The 19,053-nt window shown below is 37.9% G+C and overlaps 2 protein-coding genes across 6 annotated transcripts in view; one reads left to right on the forward strand and one right to left on the reverse strand.

Moving 5' to 3' along the window:
• Window positions 1-19,053, forward strand: part of NRXN3 (neurexin 3) — a 1,636,170-nt gene that overhangs the window by 528,169 nt on the left and 1,088,948 nt on the right. The window lies entirely within an intron of this gene.
• On the reverse strand, window positions 16,487-16,857 carry LOC115897701 (40S ribosomal protein S27). The gene has a single exon (XM_030931543.1). It carries the CDS (start codon window positions 16,819-16,821, stop codon window positions 16,567-16,569), a length of 255 nt encoding a protein of 84 aa, XP_030787403.1. The 5' UTR covers window positions 16,822-16,857; the 3' UTR covers window positions 16,487-16,566.

Raw genomic sequence — 19,053 nt, forward strand, 5'->3', positions numbered from 1 at the left:
TTCTTAATTCTCCCCTCACCACCTCTTCTGGCTCCATAGAGAATAACAATTGCTAAGCTTAAAACATGTTATAGAAATGTTAAGAATTCTTTTCTCACTTTGCCAAAGTGACTACTGGCTTGGAAGAAGGAAATAAGTGGTGAAAAGCAGAGAGGAAATGCATGGTCATTTCCTGAACGTAAAAAACACCTAGGGTTGGGATAATGTGAAAAAGAGGCAGTGATTAGATCAGTCTTCCAAGAGTTTTCAAGTGGAGTGCACCATTAGACCTTGCTCAGTTAGCCACCATCCAAGGCTCCCTGATCAGTCTATTTGGCTAAGAGACAACTGTGCCAACCACCCCAGCCTCACTCAAGGACTGAGGAATCAATATCTGGGGGCATACTTGCAAACATAAATTCATAAATCTTGAATTCATAAATTCAAGATTCATAAATCTTGTGTAAAGGGATTTAGACAAGATTTGCTTTGCTAGTGAAGAGATGGATAAAAGAATTATTTGACCTGCAGCTGGGCAGGTTAACTAGAGAGAGGAAGCTAAATGTATGCTATGGTCACCTCTGTAGAGGAAGAGAACATAGAAAATTTTACCTTTTCCTGGATTACCCTCCCTTCTTGTTTGCCTGGTGTACTTTTAATTATTCTTGAAGACCCAAATGATTGCTTCTCTTGGAAGCTACCTTTCGCAGGCAGACTTCATAGCTTCCATATTTGTTCTTGAATGAACTCCTTAGGTTACAAGGATTTCCTTACAAGTCTGTTTCTCCTACTAGAGTCGCTGCGATTGTGATGGTGAACAGTGACTTCTCATCTTTGTATTGCTGCTGTCTAGTAGAGTGAATTTACTGGTTAAAGCATTTTCATTAAATGTTTGTTAAGTGAATAAATGTTGAAAGATATATATATTCTCACCTTCCCCCATCCATTTTGTTTCTTTGGCTAAGGTCACCTGGGTTTTCTCTGTTTTGGTCTCCATATCTATAGACTGCATAGACCTCTCACACAAATTTGCATTGCTAGTTGAGGTGTTCTTTGAGCTTCTCGGTGGTTATCACAAAAAGAACTTTAACAGTTTGTGACTGTGACCTGGAATCCTTCAGCAGACTGAAATACCTTCAGCTGAGGGAGACGGTATTTATGCAGAAGCCCAGTACGTAGCCCATCAAGCAGTCTGAGGTTTCAGTTGGTACCAGAGATAACTCCAGTGAGAGAATTCAGCCTAAGTTTTTAGACATTCTTCCCCAGCTAAAGATGACATCTTAATATAAAGGTTTTATAATCATGGATGGTCCTTTGTGGACATCTATTGCTATGGAAACTCTAGTTCTCTTTACCTTGAGTAGCTTCTTAAAAAGAAAAATAAAGAGAAAAACTAGCAGTGGGAAGGGAGAAAGGGTATCAGGTTGTATAAGCAAAGTGATTTCTCTGATTTATGCCTCTGTAAACTTGTTTATAACCATAAACCTCTGGTAACAGGGCATTTGCAAAAGGAAAATATTTATAGAAGTCTACCTTGCCAATTACATTGCAAAAAATAAATTGGCTTTAGGGTCCTTAAAAAAATTCATATATGTTTTCCCTCTCCACTGCCACTCCCACATCATAATTTGCAGTTGAGGTCTATGTTTGAAGGATAAGAGTTTCCACGAGTTGATTGTGGATATCTGAAATCAAATTTAATTACATGTGATGGATCAACTTCTTGAACTCCCATATTTCTTTCATTGCCTTCTTCGGATTCCATACCTTACCTTTGTGGAACCTGAAATATAGAGAAATGATAACATGACTCAGAGCCAGCCCTGCAATCAAGGGGGAGTCATCGAACCCAAATTGGTGAGTTCAGGTCAGCAGCATATAGTGTCTTGGAAAGAACATGGACTTTGCAGTCAGATAGACCGACTTGAAGCCCAGGCTGTTATTAATTATCATTTTGGGCAGAGTTCTTGAACTCTCTCTCACTCTCCTGATCTTTTAAAATGGGGTTTGAAATTCATCATGGAGCTAGCATGATGATTAAGGAAAATTTATCTGGATATCAAGGTCCTCAACACTCAAATTACACTCGCCCTCCAACAGAATTTCCCAGTAATTCCCTATTCTAGTTTTCTGTTGCTGCATAACAAATTACTAGGGACTTAGCTGCTTAAAACAACACACATTGATTACCTCACCATTTCTGTAGGTCCTAGGTCCCTGTAGTTGGGTTCTTTACTTTAAAACTGCACAAAGATGCAATCAAGCACAGAGTTGTGATCTCATCTGAGACTTGTGATCTTGTTCCAAGCTCACATGGTTGGCAGGATTTAATTCCTTGAAGTTGTAGGACTGAGGCCCTTAGCTCCTAGAAGCTGCTCAGTTCCCTGACATGTGGCCTTTCCATGGTGTTTCATAATATAGCAGCTTCTTCAAAGTTAGTAGTTAAGGCAGTAAAGAAATACATTTGCATTCATATTTATTAATGTAATCACAGGAATAACATCCTATCACCTTTGCCCTATTGTATTGGTTAAAAGCAAGTCACAGGATTCCCACCCATCCCCAAGGGAAGGGAATCACATGAAAGTGTGACTATCAAGAGGTGAAGAGGACCATGTCACCCTAGGGTCTATCTACTACACTGTCAAAGTGCAATAACCCTGGCACGTGTCACAGAGTGCCCTCCTGTCGGTGTTGGTTAATCATTGTTTCAGTGAAGTTAGATTCCTCTTTCCAAAGCAGTCAGTTGTGAAATGCTTGGGTAACTATGAGCCGTTTCCCAATCCCTCACTGGTGTAGACAAAAAGAACTGATACAGGGCTTTTATTTCCTGTGGGTTCACACTTAGTCTCAGAATGCTTTAAAAGCCAGCACACTAGACAGAAGCTAACATTTGGTCAGTATTAGAAAGTGTTATAAAACCTATTGGCCATTCTTGAACTATATTATATTCTGGTGGGCTAGAAGCATGGGTTTATCTAGCACCATTTTAAGCTTGGTGGAGAGAACTCATCTCAGCCCTGTCCCTGGGGCCCTTGATGTACAGGTGTCTTTAGTAAGGACAATGACAATTCATGTGGAATTTGTTAGTAGAAATTCCCACATATAAAATTTGTCATTCACTCTACTTCCTAATAGCAAAAAAATCAAATACATTAAAACCAATTAGATGGCAACACAATAGAAAACAAATATGTTTACAAAAAAAAAAAAAAGTACAGACAGGTAACTAGGGAAATTGTTAACACAACAAAGAGACACTGCGTGAGTCTGAGTCTCTTGGGAAGGATAAATATATTTGTAAATAAATTTCTTTCTCTGTCAATGTTTACTTTCCTTTGTGTTCCTCTCCATGTGCTGAGAATTTCTTCTCATGCCTTCATGATTCTGTGAGTAAATTACTAGAGATGCTCATTCTTTTCTCATTAGTATCATTATTTTCATAGAAGAACACCTTATGCCTGTTCTTGGGCTCAATTTAAGATAGAGAAAAACAAAATTAATGCACATGGAAAAGTTCTTATGAGATAGAAGTGACATACTATTGATCTAAGTCTTATTTGTTTTAATAGGGGTCCTTAGTCATGAATTATCAGTAAAAATCATTTTACAGTAAGTGCAATTTTGGCAAGACCTTGCTTTTCTAGTTGTATAAGGAATCACTACATGATAAGAAACAACAAGAAAAGTTTACTGGCAGAAATAGAGAAAAGATGTATACATCTATTTTATCTACCTAAACGTAAGTAGATAAAAATATGTGTAAATAGTTCCTTATGTCGGGAAACTGTGTCTGAATAGCTTTCTATCCTTAAAGGCCTGGCACAGTGCTAAGTACATAGTACACAGTAAGCATGTAGTAAATGTTTACATATTTCAGAGACTGAGTTTGGACACTAAAATGCCAATATTTGTTTGGCTATAGCGATTTAATCCAGGAAAATAGAAATTAGTTTCCATGCTCTCTCTGGAACTTCCACACCGGTCTCCCAGCACTTTCATCTATTCACCAATCTAGAAGCTCTCCAGATCGCATGATTTAAGGTTTTTAAGGAGGATCCATTACAAAGGCAGGATTAATTAAATCATTATCCACTAGTAATTGATTCAATCTCCTCCAGCTCCATCTCCATCTCTGGAAGTCTTGGGGGTGGGGGCAGTTAAAGTTCCAACCCTCTAATCACATGGTTGGTTTCTTTGGCAGCCAGTCCCCACCCTGAAGCTATCTAGGGTCCACTAAGAGTCACCTTATTAGGATAAACTCAGATTATGGTTGAAAAGGGCTACTTATGAATAACAAAAGACACTATCCTCCTCCCTGCCACTTAGGAAATTTCAAAGGTTTTGAAGCTCTTGTGATAGAAATCAGGGACAAAGACCAAATATATATTTCTTACTATATCACAATATCACAGGCTGTCTCTGTATCCAAATTTCCCCCTTCCTATAAGGAAATTAAATTAGGGCCAACCCTCATCCAGTATGGCCTTGTCTTAACTTGATTATACCTGCAAACATCCTATTTCCAAGTAAGGTCACATTTATAGGTACTGGTACTAGGACTTAAACATATCTTTTTGAAAGACACAGTTCAACCCACAACAGTAACTAATTGGCTCCCTTTCTCCTGAGCTACCCTGTGATTGAGGCACAGCAATTTTCTCCAAGGACATAGCACTTCAAAGATAGAGCCTATAATCAAACATCCTAGCTGCTCTTTAGGAGCTCAGCCCAGGCCTAGCCTGCTCAGTTTAGTATAGTTCATTTCTATGAATAATACTGAATCCAGAGCAAGACTCTGACAAGGATCCAGGAAGCAGTGATACACCTAATCATGCTGTAAGGCAGAATAGAAGAGATATAACAGAGATGAAATGTGTAATCTAGAAAAGGGACATATTGATTATGCTGAGGAGGTAGGCATGGGAGGCAGGAGCCATTTGAGAGGCAGAAGCAGCATGAGCAAATGCATATGGACAGGAAACTTCCATCTATTAAGTGACTGGTTCCACCTGGCTGAAGTATAAGGTATGTTTGGAGGGACAGGGGTGCTGGGATGTGGCAATATAGGTTTTTGCCTGTAAGTCTTCAATGTCTGAGAAAAAAACGAAACAGGCCACATGGGATGTTCTTGTCTATTTTTGCTGTTAGGTGATAAATAGGCAGGATATATCTAGTTATGTGTGTGTGTGTGTTGCCAAGGGATCTGTATCTATACAGATTTAGTGACAACATTTATTAACACAATGGGGTGATAGGCTTTGGCATCAGGATGTTGTAATAGTTGTAATTTGGCTTGTATCAATATCCCTATTTTTGCAGATGAGTAAACTGTGGCTTTGAACAATAAAGACCTCACCCAGGGTCACCCAGCCCTGGTAAATGTTGAGTTTAGGAACTGAACCCAGGTCTGGTTGGTTCCAGAGTACACATTGGTGCTTTCTGTGCCAAGGCCTGTAGGTGACTTCTGAGGGAAATCAGCTCCTTGGTGCTGAGGGCTTAGCCATGATTCCTTTTAGAGTGAGTTCTCCATGTCTTCTTGGGCCGGGTGCCTGTGCTCAGGGGGATTTTCAAAGATAATAGTGTCCACTGGAGGGAAATATATCTTGGAGCAAAGATGTGCAAGGATAGTCCCAGATTCTGCATTCCTATTTATGAAAACTGGCAGATTTGCTGACTGGAAACATAGTGGCCAAAGGACTGAATAGATATGAGCATTTGAGAGTAAAATGTGTTTTGGAAAGCTTTAAATTCTTATTTTTGAAATAAGATAATAAGTGTCCAAATCAAATGGGAAATTAGTGACCAGGTTAAAAAATAAATTGAGGTCTTCTAACTCCAAGTTTAATGTATTTTCTATTTTGTTAAAAAAGTAAAAGGAAATTGCAAAGAAGATACTTGCAGAGGAGGAACAAAGTAAGTAAGGCAAGGACATGATGGATACAGAGGGATTAATTGGGGAGGGAATGTCTGTTAAGTGTACAGATTTGGGGATTGGTGGGGGTGGGGTATGCAGCTAAAAGGAGCTGTCCTAAATCCTGGCAAAGGCCCTCCACTTTAATAAGCGTTGTAACTTTCTCTTTCATTGCTGGATGTAACACGGATAAAAGGAAAGCAGCAATCAGAACAATGCAGTTTCCCAGAGGGCCCTTTAGCAGAAATCTCCTGTGGTTCCATGCTGTTGTTAATGTTTCCCTCATTCTAGTCTCCTGGGCTTCCTAAATGCTTTGGACCACTTAAGAAAGGCCACGCTGCTAATTGTGCAGAACACCTTCAGAGGTGGCACCGTGCAGCAAGACGAGGCAACTCAGGCTCTAATGGGCCTTGATTGTGGTCTCCGGAGCGAAAACCACCTCTTGAAAGCTGCTGGGAGACAGCTATTGGGAGGTCTGGTAGGAAGATTTAGTGCCGCTCTTTGAAGGATCGATGCCTAAGCTCTTTAGAACCTCCTGACACCTCAGATGGATTCTAGGTGGTTCCCCAGTGGTCACAATCTCACTATCATCCACGTAGATTTATCTATCTCTTAGTAAGGCCTATCCCTGTATTATGAGGGCCTCAAAGCCTAATTACGGGGGTAAAACAAGCACACATAAAGCAATGAATGAGTATTAACTGCTGGGTTGTATATTTCTGATGGCCTCTTCAAGGTGCAGAGAAAGAAGATCTCCTCCAAGGGAGTTAAATGGCCAGAACTGGGGAGGTAAATATTAGAATCTGAAGAAACTAAGCATGCTTTAGAGAGACAAGTGATTAGCATCAGAATGAATTCCTGGCAGTGTGGAACAACCTGCAGACAGGGAATAAGAATGTACACAGATTGACCCGAGTAGAGTAGAAAATGTGTGTTTCTTTTTATTTTAACAAGGAAGAAGTCAAGTTTGTTTTTAGTTTGTCTGTAACACCCACTCGTTCTTACCAATTTCCCTTATTTCCAAAGAGATAGCAGTTCCCAGGCCTTTAGAGAGGAACAGTATCTACCTGTAATGTATTGGTATTTAATTTTCATTCTGTAGATCTAAAATGCTTGGGACCAGAAGTGTTTCAGATTTTGGATTTTTTTGGATTTGGGGATATTTATAGGTACATAATAAAATACCTTGGGGATGGGACCCAAGTCTAAACATGAAATTCATTACGTTTCGTATATACCTTATATACGTAGCTGGAAGGTAATTTTATACAGTATTTTAATTCTGAATACCTGTCACATGAGGTCAGGTATGAAATTTTCCACTTGTGGCATCATGTCAGTGCTCAAAAAGTTTTGAATTTTGAAGCACTTTGGACTTCAGAGTTTTGAATTAAGGATACTCAACCTGTATTTATTTTTACAGTCAACTTCCATAGGCAAGTGATACTGGTTTCAGTGAAAATACATGTAAACAAAAAGAAGTGAAGCAGTTTAAGGAAAAAGATGAAATAATAATTCAGGCAGTATATAGATGGGGTAAAAATGTGTGACATTGATGCACCATTGACCAAAGTTTGGGAAAACTGTTGTTGACAAAGAGGAGTCATAGTAAAATGTTGATCCTTGTGTTGAAATTTCTCATCCTCCTTGTACTACTCACCCTAGATACTCCAGAAAAGTGGAAGAACGAGTCAATAAATAAATCAGTCATGACTTTTCCAAAGGGAAAAATCCAACTGTCTGCTAATAAGGGTCAAAACTAGGGTAATGACAATGATAAAAAGGAATCAATCCAGGTGACACTTGAGAGTAAGAAATAATAGATAACAGATCAGAGTTAGGTAAATGTTTCTTATACTTTAATATGCACACAAATCATCTGAGGATTTTATTAAAAAGTAGATTCAGATTCACTAGATCTGGGGGAGGGGCTGAGATTCTGCATTTCCAGCAAGCTCCCGGGGAATTCTAGTGCTGCTAGTCAGTGAACCATATGTTGAGCTGCAAAAGTTTTAGATGGTATCAAAGAGGAGAATCGTAGTGAACTCTGAAGTTTTGTGCTACTTTAAAATTTTGTTTAAAATGCAATTTTAAATAAGAAATTACAAAAAAATCTTCTACCCCTAAACATTCTAACTCAAAGGAAGTTCTTTTCCCTGTAAACGTTAGTAATGTCCTTCAATTCTATAATCTCTTGTTTGATTTCTGTAACTCATTTTTGGTTATGTTTTGTTCTTCTCAGAAGCATAAAGTCCCAACTGGCCCATAATAAACTCTGAGTAGGAGAGCCCTGTGAAATACTGAAAATCATGATTTCATTAACGCGGGTTGTTTGCACTTGAGGACGAAGTTGCCCAATGTTACATTGTAAAGGTCAAAGCTGCTTTGCAAACTGAAGTCCTCTAATTTTGGATGCTTTTGTGTGAAGACTTGTTGCTATTCTCATGTCTCTATACCAATAACAAAACCTTTCAACCCTCTGAGTTTCTCCTCTAGCTCCTGGAACTACAGGTGGGAGAGTCTAAGGGTCATCTATTAATACTGAGTGTGGCAGGAGTGAGATTCCTACTCCTCTCCTTTCTTTGCCCTTCTTTTCCAAGGGCATGGAGAAGAGAGCGTGGAGTGTCAGCCAGGCTCCATGGAGCTTCCTACCAGCCAGACCCTGCTAATTCTCATTTTATGGAAGTGCCTGTCGTGTTTGGCCAAATCTCCTACAAAAGGATAAAGAAATCAACACAGAATTCAGCTCCCACACTCCCCCGCAGTTATAAAACTTACATAGCTTTATTTAATTTTTATTATTTTTTAAGTTTAGAAGCTTCAGTCAAGAACTGCAAATTAAGTTGCGTTCAATAGTCTTTTCCAGCTCATATGCTGCTGCTAGGTTGCAATTATTGCTTGACACCCTTCCTCAGCATTGACATCTTCGCCAGCCTGAGAAACTAAAACACAATTATTTATTAATTTTAGGTGAGTTTTCTTCAATTTTAATAATTCTTATATTTCTTTTATTTATTTATTTATTTGAGATGGAGTCTCACGCTGTTGCCAGGTTGGAGTAAAGTGGCACGATCTCGGCTCACTGCAACCTCCACCTCATGGGTTCAAGCGATTCTCCTGCCTCAGACTCCTGAGGAGCTGGGATTACAGGTGCCCACCACCACGCTCAGCTAATTTTTGTATTTTTAGTAGAGATGGGGTTTCACCAGTTGACCAGGATGGTCTTGATCTCTGGACCTCCTGATCCGCCCCCCTCGGCCTCCCAAACTGCTGGGATTATAGATGTGAGCCGCTGAGCCTGGCCACTTATTTTCTTACTTGCATGCTTTATACCTGGTGTTACTTAGTTCCTGTGATGTTTCCCAAAAATATGGAATTAGCTATGCCAGACACTATAGCCAGAAGACTCAACAGTCACACAGCATTATGATGGTTACATGCTAGGATTGAATGTTAAATAAATTTTAAAGTAAATTTTAAGTGGCTGCATAATAATTTATTGTCTATTCACTAATAACAAATGCTAAGAATCTAATATCCCAAGATAAATGAGCCCAAGAGTTTATTCAGACTATATTCTGTAATATTCTTTCTGAACAAAGGGAATAATTGGGTAGTTTGAGGGGTACCACGATTCCTTACATGTTGTACAACTTGAATATTGTAAATATATCTTAGATCACATGCTACAAATTTCTGTTTTATCATCACTATTAATAGTTATCAGGTACTGAACTCTATTAAGCATCATGTACTTTAGTCAATATTTGAAACCACTCATTGAGGTGGATACTATTATCTCTACTTTATAGTTGAGGAACCTGAGAGTCAAAAATTGACATTAAGACCAGGTGTGGTGCCTCACTCCTGTAAGCCCAGCCCTTTTAGAGGCTGAGGCAGGCAGATCGCTTGAGGCCAGGAGTTCAAGACCAGGTTGGGCAACATAGCGAGACCCTTGTCTCTACAAAACATAAAAATACAAAATTAGCTGTGTGTGGTGGTGCACACCTGTAGTCCCAGCTACTTGGGAGGCTGAGACAGAAGGATTGCTTGAGCCCAGGAGTTTGAGGCTACAGGGAGCTATGATCATGCCACTGCATGCTAGCCTGGGTGACAGAGATAAACCTTGTCTCAAAAAAAATAAAAAAATAAAAATAAAAAAATAGAGGTTAAATAACTCATGGTTAATGAGTGACCAAGCTTAGATTTTAAGTTTTTAATTCTACCATCCAAGTTCTTAACCATTACACTACACCCATTTAATATTATCAGTAGATTTATCTGTATCTATCCTGAATGTATTTATTTTCAGCCTGTATACTTCCTGCATAATGTGATATATAATCAATATTTTTATTCCACCCCTAATGGGTATAATGCACTATGCTCAGTTCTGTTGAGAAATGCACATAAATAAAAGCCATGGTGCTTGTTTAAGAGCTTTATACAATCTTGTTAGGGGTGTGGTGTCTACATCTATACAAAGTTTAGTAGAAGGCTTCAGCATCTATACGAGTTAGTAGGATAAAAGCTATCCCATACTCAGAAAAAAAAATTCAAATTCGTATCATGGTTAAGAACAACTTGTCTAACCTGTGGCTCACAGGGAACATGCGGCCCAGGACAGCTCTGAATGTGGCCCAACACAAATTCATAAACTTCTGAAAACATCGAGTGTTTTTGTTTTTTGTTTTTAGCTCATCAGCTATCATTAGTGTTAGTGTATTTTATGTGTAGCCCAAGACAATTCTTCTTCCGATGTGGCCCAGGGAAGCCGAAAGATTGCACACCCCTGGAACTTTAGAGGAATGAGGTGCCATTGTGGGATAGGGTGGTCTGAAATATTCTGCTAGGTCAGTAAGTATCTCTGATGTGGAGTATAATCACAGGTTATCATAAAATATTCTCTTTTTAATTTGAAGACATGTTCCTTTCTTTACGTATTTCTCAATTTGTTAAACAAGGCCATGTTTGATATCTGTATTTAAAAATACACTAGTCCCCTTTTATCCAAGATTTCACTTTCCTCAATTTCAGTTATCTGAGGTAATTCCTGATGAAACTATTAAATGGAAAATTCCAGAAATAAGCAACTTGTAAGTTTTAAATTGTATCTCCTTCTGAGTAGCAGGTTGAAATCATGTGCCATCCTGCTCTGTCCTGCCCAAGGTATGAATTATTTTTTGTCCAGCATATCTACACCGTGTATGTTACCACTTGTTAGCTGCTTAGTAGCCATCTTGGTTATCAGGTCAGCTGTTGTGGTATTTCAGTGGTGGTGTTCAAGTAACCTTTATTTTACTTTGACCCCAAGATACAAGAGTTGTGATGCTAGCATACTGTTATAATTGCTCTATTTTATTATAAGTTATTGTTGTTAATGTCTTATTGTGCTTAATTTATAAATTAAACTATCATAGGTATGCATGTATAGGGGAACAACAACAACAACAAGAAAACAGAGTGTATACAGGGTTCAGTAAACCTGCAGAGTTTCTGGCATCTACTGAGGTATTGAAACATATCCCCTGAGGATAAGCAGGGCTACTGTAATTCTATCTGGCCAGTTATTAGATTGTGTTAACCTTTGAGGAATCACCAAGAACCAATGTTATATATGATCCAGGAGTCCACTTCAGTCACACACTCACACTCAGAGTGCCAGAATTTGAAAGCTATTGTGTAAAATATAGTCTGGAAGTTATTTTATGGAACATAGCTATATGGCATTACATGAACAGTTCTTCAAGCATGTATACATATCATGATAGATATATTATTAAACTGTGCCAATTGCTTGCCCTACCCTTTCCACATTTTAACTCTGATTCCTAAACTGTTGGTAAATTCAGATTTCTAACTTACTATTGTGCAATTTCAAAGGACCTGCCCTTTTATCATACTGTTCTGTCTCTGATTAAATACCTTCTTTGTGCAGATCTTTATGTAACATAGAGACAGATATAATCCTTCTAAATCGTCTCGTAATTTTGTATAAACCCGAGAGGATAATCGTATTGGGAGATATAGGATTTAGAGAAATTTATTCTGATAACTATGAGAAGAAATTTATAGGTCAGTGTGGCATTATATTAATCCTTTTTCATCTTATTACACATTTGACTCAGGATATAAAATGTGTGCAGACATGAGATCTGTATATTAGGTAGTTATTTATTTTTCTTTGAATAATTCCTTTCTAAAACAAAATATTGGCCAGCAGAGGTGGTAAAAATGCTAGATTGTTGGTCTCATTTGCTAGGATTCACGACCTGTTTCATAAAGGACTTTGCTAGGATTCGTGACATGCTCCATGAAGAACTTAACTTGATTAGAGACATTAAACTTTGGAACTGAAAGAAATATCTGAGCTTGTTGAGCCCAGAGGTTCTCAAACTTCAGTGTACATCAGAGGCCAACTGGAGGGTGTATTATAATATAGTTTGCTGGGTCCCATCCCAAGAGTTTATGATTCAGTAGGTTGCAGGCAGGGAATGAGAATGCATTTTCATATGTTGTCAGATGATGCTGATGTTGCTGGTCTCAGAGCCCTACTTTGAAAACCACTGGTCTATTGTAAGGCTTTCTTTTTACCTGTGAGAAAACTGAGGACATGAGGGAGGCCATTCATGTACATATATTAATCAAATCCTGTTCCTTTCCATCGAAAAGCCCTCATGTGGTATCCTGTTGAAGTTTGAATAAAATCCAAATTCTTATTATCTAGAAGATCTTGCAGGCCTGTTCTCTGCCCATCCTTCCACATCAGAGTCTCCATAGAGCCTTACTTGCCTTCACTGCAGTTATTCAGTGGACACATTCTTATTTCAGCATAAAAAACAACTAATATGGGCACATGGCACAGAACAAAAGTGAAGGTTTGACTTACAGAGACTTTCAATTCCATTTTTCAATTCCTGCCATTTTCTTGGGGGCTCCAAATACAGCTAACATAAGCCGCATGCTGAGTGGCTTGTCAGTCTATATTCCCATGTGGTGGGTCCATCTTGATTCCTCTATTTTATCTATCAGAGAATTTGATCCTCATTATAATAGCTATTCATAATGTGTATTCATCAGCCGTGTGCTAGCTACTGTGTCAAGCAGTATTGAGATTTAGATGCTGACTTCTGAGGCTAGGATCTTCATTCTTAGAAAATAAACAACACTGCCCCTCTATTATATACTAAAATAATGCTTATGTTTGTCTAAACAACCCTAGCTGGTCAAATAATTGCAACCCCTTCCCCTGGCTGCTGTTTTACTGACCATTTAACAAAAAATTAGTTGCTGCCTTTGGAGGAAGAGAAGGGAGATTTAGGTTGAAGGACTTTTTAAAAATTTTTATTTTTGAGACAGAATCTCGTTCTGTCATCCAGGCTGGAGTGCAGTGGCACCATCTCAGCTCACTGCAACCTTTGCCTCCCGGGTTCAAGTGATCCTCCCACCTTAGCCTTCCAAGTAACTGGAACTATAGGTGCGTGCCACCACGCCCAACTAATTTTTGTATTTTGAGTAGAGACAGGATTTTGCCACGTTGCACAGGCTAGTCTCAAACTCCTGGCCTCAGGTGATCTGCCTGCCTCAGCCTCCCAAAGCGCCCAGCTGAGGTTGAAGGGATTCTTAAAAAGACATGTGAAGAGAATAAATTGAAGATAAGTATGATTACATTAAAACTAAGCCCAGTGTCATGTTCTCTGACTTGATGGCTGAAGAATTTGTATGAGTCATTAGAAGAAAGTAATTTGTTGTACTTTATATTCTACGTTTCAGCTATTCTTTTTTTTTTTTTTTTTTTTTTTTTTTTTTTTTTTTTTGAGAAGGAGTCTCGCTCTGTCACCCAGGCTGGAGTGCAGTGGCCAGATCTCAGCTCACTGCAAACTCCGCCTCCCGGGTTTACGCCATTCTCCTGCCTCAGCCTCCCGAGTAGCTGGGACTACAGGCGCCCGCCACCTCGCCCGGCTAGTTTTTTGTATTTTTTTAGTAGAGACGGGGTTTCACCGTGTTAGCCAGGATGGTCTCGATCTCCTGACCTCGTGATCCGCCCGCCTCGGCCTCCCAAAGTGCTGGGATTACAGGCTTGAGCCACCGCGCCCGGCCGTTTCAGCTATTCTTGAGAGTAATTTCCGTTTCTTATGTTCTTAATAATAGAAAAGTCTGACACATGGAGTTTACTTTAAAGGGTTAAGGAATCCCATAGGTTGTGGCCCATGGGGTGATAACAATAGAATTTCCTTTTGTCTGACCTTAAAAAAGGATATCAGATAAATACTGATTCCTTGGTGCAGTTAATTTTAGGCCAAAATACAATTATTGGTCAGATGCACAAATTATCTCTTTATTTCTTAAGGATTAGAAAAAATTTTAAGGAATCCTACTTTCTTCTTAGATCAGATCTGAAATACAATGAATTTTATACAAGCTAATTTTTCCAGGGTTTTTGTTTGTTTCTTCCTAACAAACTATTTTACCAGAAAATATGAATACATTCTGAAACTTTTCCATAAAAAATTCTCCCTTCTTCCCTTCTTTTCTTTTCTTTTTTTCTTCTTTCTTTCTTTCTCTTTAATTCATTCATTCATTCATTCATTCACCACTTCTTATTTTCTTTCATTCAAGCATTAATGACCTATCCATTCTACACAATTAATTCACACTTACAATGTGCCTGGCATATTTATTTTAAATATTGAAACTCACTAGAACCAAAGTCCAAAGATGGATGCTCTGTAGTGGTGAGTCCACTTGTTACCAGGACCCTGGAAAATGAAATCGACTTGGATAGAAACCAACACAGACCCAATTTAATACCATTAAACCATCTTCTATTCTGAAGTACAACTGTGTGTGTGTTAAATATATGCTTCCAACAGAATTTCTGATGGACATTCCAGCAAATTTAATTTGGTATTTTAAAAAATACATCCTAAACAAAAATAGATTTTTCTCAGGAGTGTGAGGATGATACAGCATCAGATAATAAATTTAATATAAGATAATGGTATTAAAGATAAAGGAACAAAAGCAAAATCATTTCAAAAAAGGTAGAAATATTTAATACAGTCAGCATATTTATTAAAACTAATCTGAACAAGCTTAGATTGGAGTAGGACATTTTTACCTCAAAAACAGGAAGCTATCAAGTAACTACAGCAAACATCATGTATATTTACGTTAGTAACGAAGCAAGAATGAATACTATCATTGTTTCTATTGATTATTGAAATGAAAAAACTAGCCAATGGAATAAGACAAAACAAAAACAAAAACAGAAAAAAACCAGAAGTGAAAAGATTGGAGAAGAATCTACAGTACTTTTATTTGCAGAAAGTCCATAAGGGTTTATTAGAACTAAAAATAATTTCCACAAATTTGTTTGGTACAAGGTAAACATATAAATGTAATTAGCCTCTCCCTACAATTACAATTACCAATTAAAATGTAGAACTGAAAAAAATTTACATATAATAGTGACAAAAATGTAAGGAAGCTAAGAATAATCAAATAAGAGATTCAAGACCTTTATGGGAAAAATGGCAAAATATTATTGAAGATTATAAAGTCCTGAATAAGCCATCAACATTGACCATGTTTATGTATGGGCAGACTCAATAACACGAAGATGCCAATTTTTTCTAAATTCTTCTATAAATCCATACATTTCCACTCAAAACTTCAACAGAATTATTCATGGAATTTGACAAGCTAACTCCATAACTCATATATGATCAAGGGGCCAAAAGTAGCCACGACAACTCTGGGGGGTGGGGAGAAACCCAAGAGAAAAGACTTGCCCAACTAGACATCAAGGCATGTTTTATCCCCAAATTGATTAAGACAGTGGGACATAGATACAAAAGAGGCACACCAGCCTGTGGGACACCATAGAGCTCAGTAACTGTTCCTTGCAGTATGGAAAATTGATCCCTGACCAGGTAGACATTGAAAATCATTAGTTAATAGACAAACTAGTCAACCCATGGTGCTGGAATAATTTCTTAGCTATATGGGAAAAAATGAAATTAGACTTCATTTTATATCATACATGAAAATACGTTAAGGATATATAAAAATGTAAATTTAAATACAAAACTTTAAAATTTTTCTAAGAAAATAATGGTGATTAGCTTTATGACCTATTTAATGGAACGATTTCTTAAAAGAGGGGTAAAAAGCATAGATCATTTAAAAAATTGGTACATTTGATTACAATTAATTTTAAAACTTATGTTCCAGGAAAGATATGATAAATTAAAAGACGAGCTACAGACTTGGAGAAAACATTGGCAATGCACCCAATACACAAAGGATTGGTATTCTAAATTGTATAATGACCCCCTACAAGTGAACAAAAGAAAGACAAATAACCCAATGAAAAATGAACAAAGGATATGAATAAACAAATGACAGATGCCAAAACCGAAATGGATAGTTAACATATAACACATAAAAGCATGTATAGCCACACTAGAACCTTGAGAATACAAATTCAAACAGCACTGAGATACTACTTCAAACCACTAGACTAGCAAAAATGTACAATTCTGACAATATTAGGTGTTGGCAGGGAGGAGAATTGAGAGCTCTCATATCTTTTTTTTTTTTTTTTTTTTTTTTTTATCCAAAATGTGTTTATTGAGATGGTTTCCCACTCATCTTGATTCAGAGTGCCTTTAGTGCTGCTTCCTCCTAAAGGAACATCCTTCTGTAAGCCTTGCTTTTCCTCCTGTAGGCTGGCAGAGGACAGTGGAGCAGCCAACACACAAAACTACCGTTTGTGCATGGCTAAAGACCGTGGTGATTTTATAGCATCCTGGGCATTTCACATCCATGAAGTAGGAATTGGGGCTCTGCACCAGGCGTTTCTTCTTGTGTTTCCTCTTCTCCTCTTCTGGGGAGGGATGAAGGAGATCCTTTGCGAGAGGCATGTTCTCGTGTGGGTAGGTCGTCACCGCCGGAAAGGCTCTCATATCTTAAAGAGTGGGAATGTGAATTGAGGCAGCCACTTTGAAATACAATTTAACATTGAAGCTAAATGACATTTGGCCTCACAATTGCATATTTAGGTAAACGCTTAAGGAAAACTCTCAAGCGATTCACATTGAGTTAGTTATTAGAATATACACTGCTTGTTATGCGAAAAAAAATCTAAATCAGAAGAGTGCATCAATAAATTGTGGTATCTCTGTATAATATAATAACATCCATTACTGGAGCAGAACAAATGAGAGCTACATGCAACATTAGTGAAACTCACAGTCATACTCTTGAATGAAAAAAGCAAATTACTGAATATGCAGAATGATACTATTTAGATAAAGCTTGTAAACACTTAAAATAATCCAAAATGTTTCATGTGTGGTTTCACATATATTAATAACATAAAAACATGCATGGACATGACAAATGTACCTTTTAGAAGGAAGAAAGTGGGACTGCTACAAGAATATTGACTTATGCCAGTAATATTTTATTTCTTCAAAAAGAATCTGAAACAAATATATCAGAATGTTAGGAATTAATAAAAGCCAAGTTATAGGTACACAGATATTTACTATGTTATTATTTCTACTTGTTTGAATGTTTGAAATATTTCAAAATTAAATAAAGAACCACCCAGCCTCACTGAGAAGTGTGTGCTGAGTGCTCTACTAGGTTTATTCACAAAGTTCTTAACACTCCCTGCTCTCAATGGCACTGATTAAAATTTATGATTCAACCAAATTATATATGACCACATAGCATAACTGTTCAGACTCATTTGGAAAATGTCAAAATTGTGAATGTTAAATTCTAAAATATCAAGGGTCAACTATAGACATACAAAACCAACTAGGGACATAAAGAATAAAAATGAAAACAAAATAAAAGCTGTTTAATAATAGAGTTCAAAACAATATAGAATCTCTTCTTCTCTGCTAAGATCAGGCCAGAGATTGGCATTTGCCTTCCTGAAGGATTGTCTGTCCACATGAGTAATAGCTAGCAGGAAAAACCACACAGGTTCATATGATACAAACCAAAACGAAACAGCCTTCTCACACGAAGGGAAAAGAAAACTTTGCAAAATGGCTGCACCTTCCCAAATACATCCTTCAGCAACCCAAACAGATTTTCCATCCTTGACCTTCTCGTTGGAAACCTCTCCTTAAGCAGTTACACACAGCTCTGCAAATGTTAGAGTGACATTTGGACTGGGCTTGCGTGATCAGCTTGCCCGCTCTTCTGGGCTTCCCCGGGGGCCTGCCAAGCTCCAGCTCATTGGTATTAGCCTTGCAGGCCTCACCTCCCAGAGCTAGCAATAACATTTACCAGCTACAGTTTTCTCCATTTTCAAATATTTCCTCTGGCCCACGTGACAGTGATCCAGCCCCTCTATAGAGTGGAACATGAAACGAGTGGTTTAAAGAAAGGAGAGCCCTCCTGTAAGAACTTTTAACATTTACCTTTCATTAAAGGTTTTACTTGTGGTTTAATCGAACTCTCCCACTAGAATTCTGGTATGTTTGGGAAAAATTAATTACTAAAATCTTACATCTCTGGGAGGTGGGGCACATGTTTGAGCATTCTCATGTCAGTGAAAACTCGGAAAAACAAGGCATCTGGTTGGAAAGGAATCAAATCTGAGCTTTTGCCAAAAGCTTTTTGCAATCCAAAGAAATCTGGAATGACCAGGAAATTCTAAATCATAACTGTGGAAAAAAGTTTCAGAGCCTTGTTATGTCTAATATGTGACAGGGACTGGGTCTAAGGACCTTCATAAAGTGAGGTGCGTTGTCTCTGTCATTTGTTGTATCTCCAAGGCCTGAATGAATGGATGAGGAATGAATTGAATATTTTTCCAAAAGCTAATGAGTCATGAACTAATATTATCCTTATTTCACAAATGAGAAACCTGAGACTCAACTGAGAGATCAAGTGACTTGTTCAGTCACAGAGCTAATAAGTGCCAGTCCACATATCGAGGCTGAGAACTTTATTGTGCTGGTGTAATCTGTACTAATAGAGATACATATGTGTTCAAATGTCATGATAAGCACTGGCAAGGAGAGTTACACATGAATAAGAACACAGTTGAGTTTCAACTCATAAATGTAGGAGGAAACAGGAAAAGAGAGGATCACCAGTAGACAAACACCACATTAATAAATGTTGCAAGC

This window comes from Rhinopithecus roxellana, chromosome 5 (genome assembly GCF_007565055.1).
Source record: "Rhinopithecus roxellana isolate Shanxi Qingling chromosome 5, ASM756505v1, whole genome shotgun sequence".
Classification (NCBI taxonomy): domain Eukaryota; kingdom Metazoa; phylum Chordata; class Mammalia; order Primates; family Cercopithecidae; genus Rhinopithecus; species Rhinopithecus roxellana.

What these genes read in the sequence shown, in the direction of transcription:
- LOC115897701 (XM_030931543.1), bottom strand. Translation starts at nt 16,821, where the DNA reads ATGCCTCTCGCAAAGGATCTCCTTCATCCCTCCCCAGAAGAGGAGAAG.